Source organism: Bos mutus, chromosome 3, assembly GCF_027580195.1.
Source record: "Bos mutus isolate GX-2022 chromosome 3, NWIPB_WYAK_1.1, whole genome shotgun sequence".
In the NCBI taxonomy this organism is placed as follows: Eukaryota; Metazoa; Chordata; class Mammalia; order Artiodactyla; family Bovidae; genus Bos; species Bos mutus.
The window spans coordinates 67,291,157-67,314,825 of record NC_091619.1 but is presented as its reverse complement, the minus strand read 5'-3'; the positions used below and the strand labels follow the sequence as shown (position 1 = coordinate 67,314,825).

The 23,669-nt window shown below is 38.4% G+C and overlaps 1 protein-coding gene and 1 pseudogene across 1 annotated transcript in view; both read right to left on the bottom strand.

Moving 5' to 3' along the window:
• The window catches only part of SLC44A5 (solute carrier family 44 member 5), a 230,561-nt gene that overhangs the window by 153,789 nt on the left and 53,103 nt on the right, over positions 1 to 23,669 (bottom strand). The window contains exon 3 of the mRNA XM_070362122.1: positions 22,059 to 22,107. Within this exon, the coding sequence (XP_070218223.1) occupies positions 22,059 to 22,107 (49 nt within the window). The remainder of the gene's footprint in view (positions 1 to 22,058; positions 22,108 to 23,669) is intronic.
• On the bottom strand, positions 10,070 to 10,489 carry LOC102265129 (uncharacterized protein C14orf119 homolog; annotated as a pseudogene).

The window sequence follows — 23,669 nt, the reverse complement described above, 5'->3', positions numbered from 1 at the left end:
CTATGGACTAGGAACCCCTGTTTCTACCAAAGGCCAGACTCTCCAGTTTTGTGGTAGCTCAGTGGTTAAAGCGTCTGCCTGCAATGCAGGAGACCCGGGTTCGATCCCTGGGTTGGGAAGATCCCCTGGAGAAGGAAATGGCAACCCACTCCAGTATTCTTGCCTGGAGAATCCCATGGACGGAGGAGCCTGGCGGGCTACAATCCACAGGGTTGCGAAGAGTTGGACATGACTGAGCGACTTCGTTTTCACTTTCTGTCTTCAGGACTTCATGTCCATAGGTTTCCCTTGTTCTTGCATTATCAGCGTCCTGGATCATCTCCAGCTCCACACACTACTGTGTCCTAGAATCATTCCTCTTCAGAAACTCTACTTTGATCCCAGATTCCACTCACCCTCTGATAAAATTTACTGAAAGATTACAATTAATCTTTAAATAATTAATTAATAATTAATTATAAATAATCTATAATTATAAACTTATAATTAATGAATTATAAGTTTTAGTCTCTAGAAGCCCCCTCCGGGTTTTCACCTCACAGTCTCTAACTTACTTTCCTTTGCCAGACCTGAGTGCCCATGACATCACTGAGACTGCTTTGGATGAGGTCTCTGACAATGTTCATGTTTCCAGATCCAGTGGTGGCTTCTCAGGCTTTATCTTGCCTGATTTTTCAAAGCTGTCAACACAGTTGGCAACTTTAAAAATAAGTAAATAAAAAACAAACTCTTATAACACTCTTAATTTCTATAACACTGCATTCTTTTGGCTTTTCCTAACTCACTGAGAGCTCCTTTGCCTGCTCCTTCATCTCTGCTTGACCTCCAAATGCTGTCAAATCCAAAGTTTTGTCCTTGGGCCTCTTCTTTACCCTCCTAAGTGATCTTATCCAGACACTCGGCTTTAAATATTAATATTATCTAAATGCCTATGACCAACAACTCTCAGTCTCCCACTCTCACTTTATTCTTCACTGACCTCCAGACTCACATAGAGCATCACTACATGAATATCTACTTTGCACATAAAACCTACCAGCCAAAACAGAAGTCTTGATTTCTGAACCAGCACACCTGCATCTCCCCTAATCTTTCCATTCTTAGAAAGGGGAATTGTCATACGCCCAAATGTTCATGTCACACATCTTGTTGTTCAGTCACTAAGTTAGGTCTGACTCTTTGCAACCCCATGGACTGTAGCATGCCAGGCTTCCCTGTCCTTTGCTGTCTCCTTTTGCTCAGACTCAAGTCCATTGAGTCAGTGATGCCTATCCAACCATCTTATCCTCTATCGTCCCCTTCTCTTCCTGCCTTCCATCTTTCCCATCATCAGGGTCTTATGCAATGAGTCAGCTCTTCACATCAGGCGACCAAAATATTGGAGCTTCAGCTAGTCACAATCCAGCAGTTATCTCTGACTTCTTTCCCTCACCTTTCATATCAATAAACACTGCCACCAGAACATGTCTGAATCTATTCACATCTTTCCATCTCCATTACTGCCATCCTAGGCCAAATCACTGACTCCTTCACGTCAATGACTGCAAAATCTGCCTATTGATCTCCTCGCTTCTGCTTTAGGACTCTTAAAAGCCATTCTCCAGTAGTTAGAATGAGCTTTTATAATGTATTAGACTAACTTACTCTCCTACTAAAACCCTCAAATAGCTTTTCCATTGCACTTAGTAGAATGTGCTTTCAGGGTTCTCCTAACAACCCACACTCCCTCCCCAGTTCCCTGCCCCCATCCACCATGCTGTGCTCACAGGGGCCTTCTTTCTACTCCTTGAGCACAGAAGCTCATTCCTACCTTAGGGATTTTACATTTTGTTCTTCCTCTATCTGAAATGCAGTGTCTTCAATCTTCCCATGGCTGGCTGCTCTTTATCATTCAAGTCTCATTTCCATCGTCACCTCCAAAGAAAGATCTTCCCTGACCACCAAATCTAAATTAATGCTCCCAGTCACACTCTGGCCAGGTACTAACACATCCTCTGTTTTATTTTCTTCTTCATACTTATCACTTTATGAAATTGTCATCTTCATTTCTCAGATGTTATCTGCCCTGTCTCTTTCCCCTTCCAAGAGAAGCAGCATGTGGCCTGTATCTCTAATGCCCAGAGAACAGAGGGCACATAATAGATAATCAGTCAATAACTTCTGAGTGAGAATAAATAAAAATTAATCTTTGGAAGAGCATTAATCTTATATAAATAAATAAAAATTAATCTTACATAAATAAATAAAAATTAATCTTATGTGATGCTGTCACATAAGGCATCCACTGAGAGTTAGGTCCTTCTCTCTTCCATGGCAGTACTTCCCACATTGAAGTAAACTCTTTTCCACTGCCTATCTCTTCTACTATATGCTAATTCTTTGAGGACAAGGACATTTTATCTTTGTATTATTACCAACTAGCATAATTCTTATCACAGAGTAAGGTGTACTACAAATATTTGTTGAAGGAATAAAAGAAAACAAAGATGTGGAAGAAGAAATGTGACATAGATCCTATGGATAAGTACAACGGTGACCCTCAAAAGAGGCTGGATAATGACCACAGCATTTGAGCCCAATCATCACAGAGAAGTGAAGCATTACATATAGGTTTAAACTTCAGGACTTTAAAGTCATTATTAACACTCTACCCTATTTGAAGTTATGCAAATCCGACACCATTTTCAGATGATATTGGTGTGATACAGGGGTTCAAATTCCTAAACAAGATGCTTGGGTAACAGGAAGACAGTGTCAGAGTTCTCTGAGCTATTTGAATTACTAAAACTTATAGAATACATCTCAGACTATTTTTCAATTCAATTAGTTTTTACGAAGTATCCACAGAGGGCATGACTGTACACAGTGTGGACTGTGGATGTAAATATGCTATGTCAAAGCAGGTCAAAGATTTACAGGTCCCAGTGGAAAAAGTCAGTTTATTCTGTTTATTCCATTATTTTTGTGTCAGAGAAAAGTCATTAAAATGTTATGACCACTTGCTTGACCTGTGATCCAGGTCTGGAAAAAAATAAAGTCCAAATTGCTACAATTGGCACCCTGTAATAAAGGTCATGTACTATCTTCTCAGGACATGGAGAAAGGATTTACTTAGTTTTTTAATAGAAAACTCATCTGAAAGAAGATGCAAATTAAAGAAGCTTGACATTTTTAAGCACAGCCAATACGTGAACCATGAACTTCCAGATGTTCAAGCTGGTTTTAGAAAAGGCAGAGGAACCAGAGATCAAACTGCCAACATCCGATGGATCATCGAAAAAGCAAGAGAGTTCCAGAAAAGCATCTATTTCTGCTTCATTGACTATGCCAAAGCCTTTGACTGTGTAGATCACAATAAACTGTGGAAAATTCTGAAAGAGATGGGAATACCAGACCACCTGACCTGCCTCTTGAGAAATGTGTGTGTAGGTCAGGAAGCAACAGTTAAAACTGGACATGGAACAGCAGACTGGTTCCAAATAGGAAAAGGAGTATGTCAAGGCTGTATATTGTCACCCTGCTTATTTAAATTATATGCAGAGTACATCATGAGAAACACTGGGCTGGAGGAAGCACAAGCTGGAATCAAGATTGCCGGGAGAAATATCAATAACCTCAGATATGCAGATGACACCACCCTTATGGCAGAAAGTGAAGAAGAACTAAAGAGCCTCTTGATGAAAAAGTAAAAGAGGAGAGTGAAAAAGTTGGCTTAAAGCTCAATATTCAGAAAACTAAGATCATGGCATCTGGTCCCATCACTTCATGGCAAATAGATGTGGGAACAGTGGAAACAGTGGCTGACTTTATTTTTCTGGGCTCCAAAATCACTGCAGATGGTGATTGCAGCCATGAAATTAAGGCGGTTATTCCTTGGAAGGAAAGTTATGACCAACCTATACAACATATTAAAAAGCAGAGACATTACTTCGCCAACAAAGGTCCATCTAGTCAAGGCTATGGTTTTTCCAGTGGTCATATATGGATGTGAGTGTTGGACTATAAAGAAAGCTGAGCACCTAAGAATTGATGCTTTTGAACTGTAGTGTTGGAGAAGACTCTTGAGAGTCCCTTGGACTGCAAGGAGATCCAACCAGTCCATCCTAAAGGAGATCAGTCCTGGTTGTTCATTCGAGGGACTGATGTTGAAGCTGAAACTCCAATACTTTGGCCACCTGATACAAAGAACTGACTCATTTGAAAAGACCCTGATGCTGGGAAAGATTGAGGGAAGGAGGAGAAGGGGACGACAGAGGATGAGATGGTTGGATGGCATCACCGACTCAATGGACATGAGTTTGGGTGGACTCTGGGAGTTGGTGATAGACGGGAGGCCTGGCATGCTATGGTTCATGGGCTCGCAAAGAGTCAGACACGACTGAGTGACTGGACTGAACTGAACTGATGGAAGAAACAACCCCTTTCCTTGTACCAGAATGCCATCCAAGGAGTAGGTGCTCTAACTGGTACTATATTGAGAAGAATAAAAAAAAAAAGAGGCTAATCATTACCTACTTACACACATACTGAATGCAGATCTCTGTCCTCCAAGGAATTACAAATCAGATGATAAGACAATACATGAGTACCAAAAGCTAAAAAGAAATCACAAGTATTATGTGCTGTATACCATCCATAGTAAAAGCTGCAGGATTTCAGTGGAGGGAAGGCATTCTGAGGCTGGAGGGCAGAGGAGGTGGGTCCTGAGCAGGGCCATGGAGCAAGGAAGATTACCACTTGAGGTGTCAGTGAGATACTTCTCCAAAATGTGAGTGTGGAGAAAATAATACTGCTTTCTGAAACTTAAACTCTGATTCAACACATGATTAATGCACATAGTCACCCCAATGAGACAAAGCCTCCCAGTCTAAAAAGCCTTGATTCCAAACTTCTTGAATCTATTAACATATCTAAAGAGAACTGCATATGATGCTCAGACAGCTCTGCCCATCTGAGCACCCTCCAGATTAGGGCACTAAGACAAATTGAAATAAGGGTCTAATGTGAAGATGCTGTTCTGTCAATAGATAGCCAGGCTGGAAGAGCCTTGCCATTAGCCATTCCACTCATGTAATTTCCTTTTCTGACTACACATTCACCCAGCAACTTTTTTGATAATTAGGTTTCTTGTGTAGTTTGCCTAAAGGGAGCAAAGTGCTGGTCAGGCCAAGGAACATCAGGACTTCTCAGCAATTAAATTTCTCAATGTAAATGATTGCATTAACATTCTGGCTTTATACATCAGTCTCTTGTGAGCTTTGTTAATACTAATCATCATCCCTGAATTAGAGTAATTCTAGAACACAGACAAAATCAATTTTCAGACCCTGGAGAAATGCACATGACTTGGTTTGTCTCAACAGAGAGTTCATTCAAGAGTTTAGAAACCCCAGAGAGTATAGTTTAGTCAGATAACTTAAGACAAATTTGTGTCAAGATTTCAGTATCATGTTAAGGAATTTGGAGTTAACTTTTAGGCAGTGGGAAGTCATTTGTGAAATTTGAAGGGGGGGGCGTGGCATGTGTAACATGCAAGGAGATCAAACCAATCAATCCTAAATGAAATCAACCCTGAATATTCATTGGAAGGACTGAAGCTTAAACTGAAGCTCCAATACTTTGGCCACCTGATGTGAAGAGCTGACTCACTGGAAAAGATCCTGATGCTGGGAAAGACTGAGGACAGGAGGAGAAGGGGACGACAGAGGATGAGATGGTTGGATGGTATCATTGACTCAATGGATATGAGTTTGAGCAAACTCTGGGAGATAGTGAAGGACTGGGAAGCCTGGCACGCTGCAGTCCATGGGGTTGCAAAGAGTCGAACATGACTTGGCAAGTAAACAACCACAACAACATGATTGAAACTGTTATTTATCATGTATTATCTGTTGTATTCAGCTCTATTTGGCAGAACTCATGGCTTAATTGAGGAGCTAGCCAAGCAAACTATTGATTACAACACAGCGTTATAAGCACACAGAGTACTCTGAGAGCAACAAGGATAAGGAATTATTTCTCAGAAGAGAAAACTTACACATTTTTCTATTAGAGTTAACATTCTTTCTATCTTCCCTTGTATTTAGATACTTTTTTAGTTAAAAGAAATATATCAATATATCAAAGAGCTTCATAAGTATATTTCTGACTCTCTACTGAATACTCTTACCTGGAGAGGCCATAGGCATTTCAAAATTCAACATTTCACAAACTAAATTAGCTATCTTCTCTGCTCTTCATAACCATTCCGGCTCTTCCTCATGTGTTCCCTACCTTCATGAATATAACCGTAATGCTTCCAGTTATTAGTACAGTCATGCTAGACCATCTCTTCTATCCTCAGCATACAATCAGTCCTAAAGCCTTGTAGATTTTTGCCTTCTTATTACCTCTTAGATTTATTCCTTTGCAGAGCCACTGCCTCAGTCAAGGTTTTAATCATTTGTCAGCTAGATAACTGAAAATTCATCTAAATGGTATCCTGCCTTTGTTTCATCTAGTTTCTCTTCTCTCCAGGATATCCCTGGCTTTGAAGCTAGAATAATAGTTTGCTTAGTCATTCACCAGACACATATTATATGTCAGGGACTTTTCTAACCATAGGGAATACACTGATGAACAAAACATTCAAGGTTCTTGCTGCTCACAAACCTGATCTTTTAGACAGGATATTAATTGTGAGAAAAAAATGAATAAAGAAATTTTCAACAGTGATGAATATTATAAAGAAAGTACAATTAAATGATGTTGTAGATAGTGACTGGAAGACTGGGTTGTCATGAAGGGCTCTTGGTTAATGGCAGTTAAAAATGGATGATAAGAGGTAGCTATTCATGCAAAGGTCTGGGCTCAAAGTATTTCAGTCAGTGTACCCAGGATGGCTGCAAGTTTAAAATCTTTAAGAAATGAGAAGAAGGCAAGCATGGCTATGATAAGAGGATGAGAGAGAGAAAGAGCGGTACAGGATGATATAAGTGAGTCATACAGAGGGCACTCATGTAGGACATAAGTTTGAGTTTAATTTACATAGATAGTATGGAAAGCTATTGAAAATGCATTAAGGAGAAGAGCTATGATTAATTCATGATTTGAAAGCTCACTCAAGGTTTTTTATGTAGAATGGATTATAGAAAAATAAGAAAAGAAAACAGATCAATCTAGAGTCTAGTGCTAAAGTATAACTAGGGTATTCGGTGCTGTGGATGATGATGACTGTAAAAAAGAGAAGTAGGTATTCTGTGGATATATTTTGGAGCTAAAGCCAATAAGACTTGCTGATGCATTGAATGTGAGAAATGGGGGGAGGGTGGGAAGAGGAAGCCAAGAACCTGTAACTTGAGTAACAGGGTGAGGATACTGGTGTCACTCTCTGAAATGGAAAAGACTGATGGAGGAGGTTTTAGAGCTTTCAACTGCAAGTAAGAATCAAGAGTTCTATTTGGCCAAATTAAGTTTGAATAAGTACCATGACTTCAAGTACAGAAGTCAAATAGGCAGTTGAATAAAGAAATATGGAGGTTGACGGAGAGTCATTGCTAGAGATATAAAGCTTGGGAGTCACTGACATGTAGATAATATTTAAAGTCATTGACCTAGAGTAAAAGTAGACTAGAGAAAAGTAAAGGATGAGGACCAAGGCACTCTCATATTTGGAGATCAAGTAGGGGTTGAGGACACAGAAAAGGAGACTAAAAAGGAAGTAGCAATGAGCTGCAAGAAGCATCAGGTGAGTATGATGTCAAGGAAACCAAGAGAAAAGACTGTTTCAAAAGGGAGAGAGTGGTCACACCAGTCAGAATGGTTGTCATTTAAAAGTCTACAAATAACAAATGCTGGAGAGGGTGTGGAAAAGGGAACCCTCCTACATTGTTGGTGGGAATATAAGTTGGTATAGCCATATGGGGACTTCCCTGGTGGCACTAGTGGTAAGGAATCTTCCTGCAATGCAGAAGACATAAGAGACGTAGATTTGATCCCTGGGTCAGGAAGATCTCCTGGAGGAGGCCATGGATACCCACTCCAACATTCTGGCCTCGAGAATTCCACGGACAGAGGAAACTGGCAGGCTATATACTGTCCATGGGGTCCCAAAGAGTTGGACAGGACTGAAGCAACTTAGCACCCAAGCAGCCAGTATGGAAGTTCCTCAGAAAACTAAAAATAGAATTACCATATGATCTAGCAATCCTGCTCCTGAGAACATACCGGGAAAAAAATATAATTCAAAAAGATACATGTACCCCCATGTTCATAGCAGCACTGTTTACAATAGCCAAACATGAAAACAACTTAAATGTCCATTGACAGATGATTGGACAAAGAAGATGTGGTGTGTATATAACAGAATACTACTCAGCCATAAAAACGAGTGAAATATTGCAGCAACATAGACTCAGCTAGAGACTATCATGTGAAGTGTAGTAAGTCAGAAAGAGAAAGACAAATACCATATGATATAACTCATATGTGGCATCTAAAGCATGGCACAAATAAACCTATCTACAAAATAGAAACAGACTCATAAACATAGAGAACACACTTGTGGTTGCCAAGGTTGTTGGTGGGGTGGGGTGGATGGACTGAGAGTTTGGGGTTGGTAGATACAAGCTATTATATTTAGAATGGATAAACAATAAAGCCCTAATGTATAGCACAGGAAATTATACTCAATATCCTATGATAAACCATAATGGAAAAAAATATTTTTAAAATGTGTATCTATATGTGTAACTAAGTCACAGCACAGATTGGCACAACACTATAAAATCAACTATACTTCAAAAAATGAAAGTGGCAAGAGTCGTCACCTTTGTCAAATGCTGCTGTGAAATTAAAATAAAAGATGTTGCCCACTATACTTGGCACGATGGAAGTCATTGGTGACCTTTTCAAAATCAGTTTGAGGAGAGCTGTAAATAAATCTGTACTGGAGAGAATATGACAAAGGGGAGAAAGAAGAAATGACAAATAAAGACAGCTGAAGCAAATCTAATCATGCAACTCCCCTGACCTGAAACTAACACAGCATTGTTAATCAACTATACTCCAATATAAAATAAAATCTTTAAAAAAGAGCAGAAGCTTGCCATTCATCTCACACCCTTTAGAATAAAGGTCAAACTCTGTGCCTTCAGATATACAATGCTCTTCAGTATCTGGGTTCTTGCAACCTAAGCAATTTTATCTCCCAACCATACTTTCCCTCCTACTACTATAAATACTTGTAATACTCTAACATGAATCATGCAAAGTCTCTTCCTCCATATGCATCTCTGGGTTACTCCTTGCCCTTTCCTACATAAAAAAAAACCTCTTATACATCCTTTGGTCCCCTTCAAGAATGACCATATCAGGAAAGCAGTGCCACTCCCTTCCACATGATTTACTCTCTCCTTAGACTTTCCATTGCAACCTGAACAGCTACATAGTGTTTACCTCACTACACTGCAGTCTTCTTTCTTTCTGAAAATTCATTATTTATTTTAATAGAAAAAATAAACCCTTCAACCTTAAAGAATGTAATTTGTTTTCATATTGTTGTAGAGAGCACTTATAAGATAGGAGCATCTGCTACCAGTTCCAAGGATTTCACATATAGTTTAGAAAAAGTATTGTTGGATTCAAACAAACATCAGTATAGAGGAACAAACATCTCTGTCTCCTCATTTTTCCATAATTTTACTAAATCATCACTAGGAAAGCTGGTAATGGGGCTATCATATAATTATTCCAACACTTGGTAATGACAGTGAAATCAGCCATCCCAATCCAGCTAAATTATAAAAACATGACCTTTAGTAAGGTCATGTACTCCCTTCTCTCATTTCTGGAGCACAAAGGCTCTACTTGATACCCCATGGACCAATAGTAGACTTGAGTTATAATGTATAGATTCCTTTCAGTTATAGTTGCAAAAGAAGTCTTGAAATTCTTGATGGTTTGACATCTCTTGGAAAGAAACAAGCTAGGAGGTAGACTGCTGATGTGGATTTGCTCAGATGGACACCATTCCCAGATCTTTAAGTGATACATCCAAAGTTCTCTCCGTAAAGTTGTGGCCATGACTCCACTATCTCTGGCTATCTTCTTTGATTTTTAATGCCTTACGTTCTTTACCAGCTGTTGCAGCCACTGCTTGGTAAAATTCTGCCATGAAGTCTGGCTCACTGACCTCCAGTGCCTAAGAAATTCATTGCATTCCTGCTCAGCCCAGCCTCCAAACCACTAATCCCAAAGACACAGCTGGCACTCAAAGACACAAGGTGGTCGGTTTGCTCTAGACTTTCTAGCAATGGCTGTAATTTCCCAGGTGCTGTAGAAAAATATCCACGCTGAGGACCTGAGCAGCTAGCAAGTCAGTGAAGAATACACTTCATTTCCTGGGAAGTGACGTAAGACATTGGGGGAGGGGAAGAGTTAGAAACATTGTCGGGTACTGAGGGTAAGGGAACGACAGTGGTATCGAAGAGGAAGATGGTTCCAGTGGCATTCTCCCCTTTTTTCTCACAGGGCAACCGGAGACCATCACAAGAGTATTTAGACTCCAACTGTCATCGCCACTTACATGTTTCTACATTGCAGTCTTTGCTTTGATTATAACACTCCTCTCCCCTCACTCTATGACACTCATTGGCAACAGAATAAGAACAAACTTTGAAGTTTAGGAGCATTTCTAGGAGATTTGTGTCCCTAGATTTAGATCTTGTACAGAGCAGTGTTCTCCTAGCGCTTCCTAAACAAAAGCCTCTAAAAATACAAATTTCATTGTTAATTTCTTAAAATTCTTCAATGTCTTTTCTGAGTCTATAAAATAAAATACCAAACACACTGGCATGTTGAATAAGTCCTTGATGATTTTGCTCATTGTAACCTCTTCAGCATCATTTCTCTCCACCTCATCCTGATCTTCACACACTGGGTGTACACCAAACCATTTCCAGGACAGTTTTTCTCAGGTTTCTGTATGCTGAGGTGCGCTGCCAACTTTTCTTGGAATATCTTTAAGAACCAGCTCAAGGGTCACTTCTCCTCTTAGGTTTTTCCAGATTCACCTCTCCCTCCTCCTAGCACACTAGACACTCTTCATTTGCCATGCCTGGGTAGGTAACTCTGTTATTGCACTCACCACATTTATCCTTTTATCATCTTCTCTTCCTACTCATTTGCAAGCTCTGTTGAACAGGAACTTTGCTCAGTCCATCTTTGTATTTCTAGCACCCAGTACATTGCCTGACACACAACAAGCACAGAGTTAATGAATACTTTTCTTTAAATCGTTTGATTTAAAGGTGATTTCAAGTTTTAATAATATCTTTTAGATTGATTACTTTCATTATTAGGAATAATTTGTAGGTGGTGAGTCTTTAAAGTGCAAAGAACAAATTCACTTCTTGAGGAATAAAGGGATAGGCTATGAATTTTAAAGATGTCTCTTAGTCCCCATCTTCCTGTGGAATAGAGTCACAATGATAAATAACTGATCACATTAGACCATTTGCTCCAATCAAAATGAGGCAAATAATTGCCAAGTTAAAGCACATCTTCAATTCATATTTGCATTCTAAAGAATTAGCCATTCAGGGAAATTATTTGTTTTTATTTCCTCCCACATTTTGAAACTATTTAAAAGTTTTCAAAGGAGTGATAAGACACATAGTTTTCCTTTCAAACTGTTTACAAGTCAAAATGATTTTGAAACATTTTCAGACATTTTTACAACATGGGACCTACATTTTTTATTGACCTTTGTGTACTTTTTTCAATAAACTTTTCCTCACACTTTTCCTTGATGATGGACCCCCCTTCTAGACATTTAAGTTCCCTCTACAGTGACAAGAGGGCTTCCCAAGTGGCTCAGTGGTAAAGAATCTGCCTACCAATGCAGGAGACGCAGGTTCTATCCCTGGGTTGGGAAGATCCCCTGAAGAGGGAAATGGCTACCCACTCCAGTATTCTTTCCTAAGAAATCCCATGGACAGAGGAGCCTGGTGGGCTACAGTCCATGGGGGTCACAAAAGAAGTTGGAAGTTGGACACTACTTAGCAACTTAACAACGACAATAGTGACAAGACACACACCAATTACTTCAAAAAGAATAAAAAGTTCACGAGGATTGTATAAACTTAGGAGACAGCATTGTGTTATCACAATAATTGAAGTTGTCTACTTAATAATGGCACTTTAGAAATTACAAAAGCTTTTGTTGAGCATCAACAGAGCTATATGTGTATATCACAAAGCCCAGAAGCTGAGCTCTTCCTTCTCTGCTTTGGCATTAGAAGTTGAATCATAAATACAGGAAGAGGTCTAAGACGATATAGTAGAGAGACCCTGAACTCATCTCCTCCCATGAACACACTCAATTTGCACCTATTTACAAAGCAACTCATCCTGAGGGGCTACTGAACAGCTCTACAAATAGAAGGACCACATAGAAATTGGTAGGAAAGACAGAGAAACACTATACACTGAAACCTCACCTTTGACAACATGACCTGCAACAGGGGCAGGTATTATTGAGGGACCTGAGTGCAGACTTATCCACCCTGAGACACAGCAAAAATATAAAATAAAAACAATAACACACTACTTTAAAGGGCACCTAGATTATATGGAAAGAAATCCATTTACTAACCTTAGAGCTTTTGCTAAACGGGCAGTGAACTACTGGAACTCTCCCCAGTACGAGAGGAACTGGCAAGTGCCATTGTTTGAATCACCTCCAGAACTCTCCTTGGTCCACAGCCACCCCAGCTCCAGCCATTCTACCAAGATGGCCTCAACATGGCAGACCCAGGGACTGCCCCCAGCCAGAGCCTACTCCTATTCTAGCTGCTCCACCAAGGCAGCTTCAGGATTGCCTCCAACTCATGCCCACCCTAAATCCTGCCAACCTGCCAAGGCAGACTTGGCACAACGTACCTTGAGATTTCACCTGCCTCACACCTGTTCCAGCTCCAGTTAGCCTGCCAAAGCTAGCAGGTGCAAACAGTCTACACAGTAGAAGGTCCCATACAAGGCTGCTCCTTCAGACCAGGACAGATAGCTATCTTGCATAATTCATAGAAACAAATGCCAAGAGTCAAACAAAATGAAAAAACAGAAATATTTTCTAAGTGAAAGAACAAAATAAAACTCGAGGGAAAATCTTAATGAAACAGAGGTAAATATTTTACCTGACATAGAATACAAAGAAATAGTCATAAGGATGCTCAGTATACTTAGAAGAGAAATGGAGAAATACAGTGAGATCTTCCATGAAGACTTAGAAAATAAAGACAGAACCAATCAGAGCTGATTAATACAATAACTGAAAAAGGGAATCAGTAGCAGATTAGATAATACAAAAGAGACGATCAGCTACATGGAAGAGAGAATAGCAGAAATCATCCAATCAGAAAAGCAAAGAGAAGAAAGTTTTTTTTTTTTTCTTTAATAAAGGGAATTTAAGGGACTTCTAGAGAAACTTCTAGAGAAGGCAATGGCACCCCACTCCATGCACCCCACTCCATTTTCCACCCCACTGGAAAATCCCATGGATGGAGGTGCCTGGTAGGCTGCAATCCATGGGGTCTCTAAGAGTCAGACACGACTGAGCGACTGAGCGACTGAGCGACTGAGCGACTGAGCGACTTCGCTTTCACTTTTCACTTTCATGCATTGGAGAAGGAAATGGCAACCCACTCCAGTGTTCTTGCCTGGAGAATCCCAGGGACGGGGGAGCCTGGTGGCTGCCATCTATGGGGTCACACAGAGTCGGACACGACTGAAGTGACTTAGCATAGCATAGCATAGAGAAACATCAACCATACTAACATTTGTATTATAGAGGTCCAAGAAAAATAAGAGAGAGAAAGGAAAAGAATACTTGTTTGAAAACATAATGGAGGAAAACTTCCCTATTCTAGGGAAAGAAAGAGACATTTAGATATAGGAGACATAGAGAGTCCCAGATAAGATGAACCCAAAATGATTCACACCAAGATACATTATAATTAAGAAAGCAAAAGACAGAGTTTCAAAGACAGCAAGAGAAAAACAAGAAATTCCACACAAGGTAAACCTGTAAGGCTATTAGCTGATTTTTAAGCAGAAACTTAACAGATCAGAAGAGAATGGCAGGATATATGTAAAGTGATGAAAGAAAAAATAATTACAGTCCAAAATACTCTATCTGGCAAAGTTAAAGAATTCAGAATTAAAGGGAGAAATAACTAAAGAGAGAAATAAATCCAGGTAAAGCAAAAATAAAGTTCATCACCACCAAACTGAACTGCTGAAGGATTTGCTTTAAGTGGAAAAGGTCACAATAGAAATGTTTAAATATATGAAAAAAGAATCTCACTGGTAAAGGCAAATATATAGGAATGGTATGAGATCAGCTGTTTGAAAAGCTAGTCTGAAAGTTAAAAGACAAAAGCAGTGCAATCAACCACAATGAGTTGATACTCAAAATTAAAAGATTTAAAATATGATGTCAAAAACATAAAATGTGAGGGGGGGGGCGGTAAAAATGCAAAGCTTTTAGATGCTTTCAAACTTGAGAATATCACCTTAAAATAGATGACCATGTATACAAGTCGGTGTATTCAAACCTCATGGTTAAACCAGAAACTTAACAATACACAAAAATAAAGAGAAAGGAATTCAAACATAACACTAAAAGAATACATAAAACCATAGGGAAGTAACCAAGAGAAGAAGATAACGGAGAAGAACTACAAAAACAACCAGAAAACAATTAACAAAACAGCAATTAGTATACACCTACCAATAATTACTTTAAATGCAAATGAACTAAATTCTCCAGTCAAAAGATATAGGGTAACTTAATGCATTAAGAAAAAGACTCATCTAATATGTTGCTACAGGGGAATCAACTCAGCTCTAAAGACATAAAGAGAGTGAAAGAGAAGGGATACAAAAAGATATTCCATGCAAATGGAAACAAAAAGAAAGCTGGGGGAGTAACACCCATATTAGACAAAATAGACTTTTATAATAGACTTTAACTAGAGATAAAACAGGCATTACATAATGATAAAGGGGTCAAAAAAACAAAAGAATACAACATATAATAACATTTATACACTCAACAAAGGAGCACCTGAATAAGTAAAGCAAAATATAAACAAATATAAAGAAAGACACAATAATACAATAACAGTTCTACTTATACCAATAGATCATCCATACAGAAGATCAATAGGAAAATACTATGAACAGGCATATTCTTTACTGTCTGAGCCACCAGGGAAGCCCTATAAACAGTTGCCAGATCCATCTAAGTGGATAACCTAGAAGAAAGGGACACATTCCTAGAAACATAAAATCTGCCAAGATTTCCAAGTCTCTCTTTTCAGAATAAATAGACAATCTGAATAGACCAATCACTAGTAATGATACTGAATCAGTAATTTAAAAAATAACTCTCAACAAACAAAGGTCACAGGACTAGATGGCTTCACAGGGGAATTCTACAAAACATTTGAAGAAGAGTTATCTATTCTTCTTAAACTGCTCCAGAATATTGAAGAAAAGGGAATACTTTTGAATTTATTCTATGAGTCCAGTGTTACCCTGAACCAAAATCAGACACACAAACACAGAGAAAATTACAGACAAATATCCCTTATGAACACAGAAGCAAAAAGTCTCAAAAAAAATTTAGCAAACTGAATGCAACAACACATTAAAGTAGAATTTATTCCAGGAATTGAAGGATGGTTCAGTAGCTGCAATCAATGTGACACTACATTAACAAAATAAATGATGAAAGTCATATGATCATCTTAATAAATACAGGAAAAAAATTTGACAGAATTCAACATCCATTTATGACAAACACTCTTAACAAAGTGTGAATAGAGGGAACATACCTTAGAAGTCACATATGACAAATCCACATCCAATATTATGCTCAACAGTTACAACATGGAAGATTTCCTTCTCAGATCAAGAACAAGACAAGGATGCCCAATCTCACAACTTTCATTCAACTTGGCATTGGGGAGTCTAGCCAGACAAGAAAAAGGAATAAAAAACAAACTAGAAGGGTAGGATGGGGTGTGAAGTGAGAGGCAGGTTCAAGAGGGAGGGGACATATATACACCTATGGTTGATCTTTGTTGATGTATGACAGAAACCAGCACAATATTATAAAGCAATTATCTTCCAATTTAAAATAAATAAATTTTAAAAAAGGGAAAAAAGGCATTCAAATCATAAGGGAAGCAATGAAACTATTACTATCTGCATATACCATGACTACATATAGAACACACTAAGACTCTACCAAAACACTCTCAAAACTAATGAAAGAGTTCAGTAAAGTTGCAGGATATAAGTTTAATAGACAGAAATTTGTTGCTTTTCTGCACACTAATAATGAAGTATTAGAAATGAAGAAAACAATCCACTCAACGTTGCATCAACAAATAAAATACCTAGGAATAAATTTAACATAGGAAGTAAAATATCTTTACTCTGAGAACTATAAGACATTGATAAAAGAAATTGAAGATGACACAAATAAATGGAAAGACACTCTGTGCTCATAGATTGTAAGAATTAATATTGTTGAAATGACCATATTACCCAAAGCAATCCACAGATTCCATGCAACCCCTTTTGAAATACCTATAGCGTTTTTCAAAGAACTAGAACAAATAATTCTAAAATTTGTATGGAATCACAAAAGATCCCAAAGAGCCAAAACAATCTTGAGAAATAACCAAGCTGGAGGTATCACAGTCCCTGATTTCAAACTATACTACAAAGCTATAGTCATTAGAACAGCATGATACTGGCACAAAAGCGGACACACAGATGAATGGAATAGAATAGAGAGCTCAGAAGTAAACCCCCCCTCTAATATGGTCAATTAACCTACAATAAAGGACGCAAGAATGTACAGTGGAGAGAAACAGTCTCTTCAATAAATAGTGTTGAAAAAACCAGATAACTAATTGCAAAAGAATCCAACTAGACAACTTTCTCACACCATAAACAAAGTAAACTCAAATGGATTAAAAATTTAAATGAAAGATATGAAACCATAAAACTCCTAGAAGAAAACATAAGCAGTAACCTCTTTGACACTGGTTCTAGCAATATCTTTTTGGATATGTCTCCAAATATCCCATGGCAACAAAAGCAAAAATAATATGACTAGTTCAAACTAAAGAGTTTTTGCACAGTGAAGAAAACCACCAACAAAATGAAAATGCAACCTACTAAACTGGAGAAGATATTTGCAAACAATATATGTGATAAGGAGTTTATATCCAAAATATATAAATAACTCATACTATTCAACATCAAAAAATGAACAACTTCACTTAAAAATCAGTAGAAGACCTGAATGGACATTTTCCCAAAAAAGTCAGATGGTCAACAAGCACCTGAAAAGGTACTCAACATCACTAATCATCAGGAAAATGCAAATCAAAACTACAATGAGATATCACCTTACACCTGTCAGAATGCTTTATCAAAAAGGCAGGAAACAATAAAAACTGGCAAGGATGTATGAGAAAAGGGAAACCTGGTGAACTATCAGTAGAAATATAAATCAGTACAGCCACTTTGGAAAATAGTATGGAGTTTCCTTTAAAAACTAAAAATAGGGCTTCCCTGATGGTCCAGTGGTTAAGTATCTGACTGCTAATGGAGGGGACATGGGTTCAATCCCTGGTCTCGAAAGATCCCACATGCCATGGGGCAACTAAGCCCATGTGCCACAACTACTGAGCCAATACTCTAGAGCCCACAAGCTGCAACCACTGAGCCCCTGTGCCACAACTACTAAAGCCCATGCTCCACAACTAGAGAAGCCACTGCAATGATAGCCTGCACATCGCAGCTAGAGGATAGCCCCTCATGCTGAAGCCAGGGAAAGCCTGTGTGCAGCAACAAAGATCCATCACAGCCAAAAATAAAAATGAATAAATAAGTAAATGTAAAAACAAAACTAAAAACAGAAGTACCATATGATTCAGCAATTGCACTTCAAGATATTTATCTGAGGAAAATGAAAATACTAGTTCAAACAGATATATGCAGCCTATGTTCATTGCAGTACTAATTACAATAGCCAAGATATAGGGGCAACCTAAGTATCCATCAATATATGAATGGATAAAGAAGATGTGGTGTGGTGTGGTGTGGTATAGTGTATGTGTGTAATGGAATATTAGCCATAAAAAAGTGAAATCTTGCCATTTGTAACAGTACTATAGACATAGAAGGTGCTATGCTAAGTGAAATAAGTTAGAGAAAAACAAACACCATATGATTTCACTTATACGTGGAATCTAAGAAACAAAATAAAGGAACAAACAAAACAGAAACAGACTCATAAATACAGAGAACAAGCTGATAGTTACCAGAGGGGAGAGACAAGGGAGGACAGACAGATGGTGAAGGGAATTAACAAGGTACAAACCTCCAGTTATAAATAAGTCACAGGAATATAACATATACATAGGAAATAGAGTCAATAATATTCTAACAATTTTCCATGGTGACAGATGGTAACTAACATAATGAACAAAAAATATCAAATCACCATGTTGTATACCTGAAACTAATATAATGTTGTATGCTAATTACAATAATAAAAAATATTGAGTCACAGAGTTTCAAGGTTGGAAAAGACTCAGAGGTCATTTAGTGCAAGTCCTTTATATGAATGAGTCCCCTTCACAACATTCATAATAAATCCCCCTTCAGTCTCTCTTTAAATCCCTTCATGATAGTGAATTTAACCTTTCCCCAGTGCCTCAGGTAAAAATAAGCACAGGTTATTACATTCCAGACAGATTTTGTACCATTTATAATAATAGTTATTTTCAGCATTGTGAAACCTATCAATTTCATTAGTATCAGCCATAGGTCCTTCATTTATTTTGTATATAGAGAAGGGAAAAAGTCAATTATGGAACATTCAAGGTTTTCATTTCTATTTACCTGTCTGCCTATAAGCTGCTTCTTTCAAGAATGAATATTCTGAGTTAGTGAAATGACTTAAAACTGGATGCAACAGCATTATTAAAATAGAAATAGAAATTCAAAATCCTAAAAAGAAATGCTCGACTCAAAGGCTAATGTAGTTGCTGGCACTGAAATTAAATTATCAGTCGGCTTTCTACAAGTCAGGACAAAAGGAGAAACAGTAGATTACAGTTCTCTTTATATAACAGAAGAAAGTATACCAACTTTCCATTAAATGAAAATTTTTCTTAGTTGTAAAATTGTAAGAGAACTTTCTCATGTAGCAGCTTGTAAAAGAGATTTATTTCTTAGTTTTCTATGTGCATTCATTTTTGCCCTCTAATGGTACTGCCAAGAATACTGCTAAACATCCCTTAAACTTTTACAAAAATCTCACAACCTCAATCCAGTGCTAAAATTCTGTTGAATATAGGGGACAAAGCACAGGCACTGGCTAACTACCTTTCCAAACGGGACTATCAAAAACACTGTTTGTGGAACTTCCCTGGAGGTCCAGTGGTTAAGAATATGCCTTCTAATATAGGGGACTCAGGTTTGATACCTGATTAGGGAACTAAGATCCCACACACTGCAAACCAACTCAGTCTGTGTGCTGCAACTAAGACCCAATACAGTCAAATATTTCTTCAAGAATTGTTGTTTGTTGTCAACATTATGGGACATTAGCTTCCATATATGCCCAATTCTTATCTTAGTTAATGTTGTTTCATCACTAAGTCGTGTTTGACTCTTTGTGACCCCTTGGACTGTAGCCCACTAGGCTCCTTCTGTCCATGGGATTTTCCAGGCAAGAATACTAGAGTGGGTTGCCATTTCCTTCTCCAGGGGATCTTCTTTGGCCCAGGATCAAACTCCTGCATTGGCAGGTGGATTCTTTACCACTGAGCCAGGCAGGAAGTCCCTCTTATCTAAGTTCAGTTCAATTCAGTTCAGTCATTCAGTCGTGTCCGATTCTTTGCGACCCCATGAATTGCAGCACGCCAGGCCTCCCTGTCCATCACCAACTCCCGGAGTTCACTCAGATTCACATCCATCGAGTCAGTGATGCCATCCAGCCATCTCATCCTTTGTCGTCCCCTTCTCCTCCTGCCCCCAATCCCTCCCAGCATCAGAGTCTTTTCCAATGAGTCAACTCTTCGCATGAGGTGGCCAAAGTACTGGAGTTTCACCTTTAGTATCACAAATGAAAAACTAAGTTAATCTGTTCTATGGAATTACCATCGTTCCTTCACTTCTCTTGGAAACAACTACAGTTGGCTGATCACTGGGCACAAAATGATGTTCTTGTGAACTGAAGAGGTATACAGAACATTGTGAATGATGAGCAGACAGTGCTGTGAAGGTCTGCTGGAATATCTGATAAGACTTGGGATCTCTCAAAAAGAAATTGACTTTATGTAAGTAACATGTTATTAAAGCTGGCCTTGTTGCAGAGGTAATGTGAAGAAGGTGGGGTTTCTCACTTGCTCTTGAAACACCCCAACTATTTTCCCAGAAAATGCATTATAAACCTCTGCATCTGAAAAGTTACCAATGAGCAAACTGTGTCTTTCTATAGTTAAGCCCCCATGGTTTTACAATACTTCTCTCCATTCTTAGACTAAAGAATTAGGGGGAAGGGGAGGTATACACAATGATTATTTTACCTTTGAAGGTGTTTTGGTGTTAAGACATCACAAAAGGCCCTTAGTAAAAATAGATTACTTTCTCACAGTGATCATCACGGTGCTTTAGACTTTACCTGGACCGCCTGGTTCTACCAGTACATTCTAAATAACTGAAGACAGATTTTAACCTCCTTCCCCACACCCACAGCCAGTCAGACCAAACTCTGCTTTCTTCTCTATGGCTAGAAAAGGCATTAACTCTAATCTGTATTTCATCTGTGTAAATTTGGTAGCTCCCTTATTATCATTGTTTTTGTTTCTACTGTTGAATCTGGATTATATCTAGAGGTCTCTTGAGGTCAGTAAGCTAGATGCCATTCATACAAATTAGTTATTATAAAATGAATGCAAGCACAGTAAAAGTAACCTCCATATCAAATGAGGCTGTTTGTACACTGGTCAATAAAATGTATTCATGGTGTTACCATGGACAGAATGAGAGAGATTTCAGACTTACTCTAAAGAGGGCATAGGTACATCTTTGAGTGACTCAAACAAATGACTTGGCTTCTTACAGAATTAGAATAAACTAGATACACTTTTGTTTAAAGCTAGGATATTACAGAGACATAACAGTAATGCTAATATACATGCTGGCAAGTGCAAATAAGGACACTGATCATTATTTCACATTACAGTTTATTATGACATGCAACTGCCAGAAATCAAAGTCAATGCTAAGCAAAAAATTAAAAAAGCTACCCACAGCATAATATTCTCTTCATTTTTAGCCATTCTACCCTGCAAGATCCCTTTTTGATTAGCAGGAAACCTGAGAATAGAGGGTAGAAAATAATAATAAAAGAAGCCTGTGAATTACTGGATACTTTTTAAATGCCATGCCACCTTGCAGGAGAAACACCAGTTGAGACAAGCAGATATTTCCCTAAAGCAGTTTAAAATACCCTAAAGCATACATGTGGCATTGGTGAATGGATGACTCTGAGAAAGCTCTCTGCTTTGGAAGGCTGAGTGGCACAAATACCCTGTGTGGAAGAAGTTGGCATAGCAACTCTGCATTTGCGGTGGCGACAGAGTAAACAGGTGCATAAAACAACTGGAATGCGTCTGCTTCTCTACAAAGTGCTTAAATCTTGTAAAGCAGTTTTTTGCTTCTCTTCTCGAGAAACACAAACTCTTCAGTCTAATAAATTGAGGCAGTTAGTTTGCTGAATAGGAGAGGATATTCATGACTCATGGGAAGATTTATTCCCTGTACTTACCCTGTATAAATAAGGGGACATTTATTCTAAAAATAAGTCATTTCCTTCTCATAGTAGACACAATTCTCTGTTGACTGGAAAATGATATAAAAAAAATAATAATAAGCTTTCTGTGTTTGTTAACAAATGCATTCCAGAGAAAAGAACTGCTTACCTGTTGACAACGGGTCCTCTGAAATGCGGATCATATGACCTTGGAGTACCTGCATTTAAAATAAAGAACTTTCTAAGCATGGAAGCCAATGAAATGGCAAATAAATATACATAAAATATGAATAAAGAAAAATTCCTATCTTAGCCAGTGCTTAGTGCAGTGTTGAACTCATTCTTTGGTCCAGTGAAACATCAGTTATACCTTGGACACAGCTGTCAATCATTTTCTCTCTCTCCAGCTAGAAGCAAGTCTGGGAAGAGTTGTTAAGCACCATATTCTTAGGCACACTGTGTACATATCTCCCACTGTTCTGAGCAGCAACATCATAGATCACAGCCAAGAGAGCAAAACTTGAAGCCCTTCCAGTCTGCAAAAACGCATTCTACCATCTGCCATTTCCAAGTGTTGCTGTGTACTTGTGAGGTGCACAATGTAAGAGAGATGTCTGCTTATCACACTTCTCCCTTTCCTCTCAGTACATGGAGCTTTCCTTTGAGAAATTGGAATACCAGTCACTATTGGTCCCTGCCATGTTGGCTATATCGTATGCAAAAATCATTATTATATTTTACTATACAAATGTTATTTTTATTGCTTTTGATTGTTATTTTTTAGATCTACTGGTAGACTTCATACCATCTGAAGAAATGCCCTAGTCATTCACTGTTGTAACATGAATTGTCATATATTACCCTTGTCTTTAAACGATACAAAGTAGACACAGAACGGCCTTTTCCCCCACATGTACTGGGTACACCCAGTAACAAGTTCTGTAAAATCATTTCTGGCCAAAGGTTTATATTTTGCAATTCTCACCCCCCTGACTAAAGGATTCCTGCTCCCTTCCTCTAGGCATTTGTCCCTATAAAAAGGCCTAAATTAAAGCCAGAATTTTAAAAGGGTCTGGAAAAAAGAGGCCTGTGTGTCAGCAATCTGACTCAGCCTGTACTCAATGGGGAAATTAGACCTGAGGACTCCAAAGCCTCTTCAGTGTAATCACAGGCTGAGGGCAGAACAACAGGAAGGAGAGGACAGACTTGGAACAGAAATTCAAGAGCCAATCAGTCAGCAAGTATTCATAAAGCACCTGTTATATGTTGAGAGCTCTGAGGGCATACAGAGATACATAAAGGATGCTTCCTGTCTTGGAGACCCTACAGTTGGTAGGCAAGATTGACATATTGATTCATTCAACAAACATTTCTTGAAATCTTTATATATCAAGTCTTATATTATAATACACAAGCAATGAATAGACTGTATAAAATAATAAAGTACTAAATTGTATGGTATTGGCTTGAAGTGTTACAAGAGTTCTGAGAAAGTAAGTTTCATCGAGGACTAGAGCAGTCAAGAGCATTTCATTCAAGAAGTGAGATTTTTCTGAAAGATTGGAATAAAATAAAAGGGAAAAGAGAAACATTCTGAATGGGTGAAACTAGAACTCCGTTAAATTCAGTAACTACATATTGATCGCCCATTATGTGCTCTGCATTGAAAGAAGCACTGCAGGGAATACAGGGTTTAATGAAACATAGTCTCTTTCTTCAACAGGCTAACAAACTGGTGAGCAGGGAGAGAAATAAGAAAAGACCACAAGTCACAGAAAAC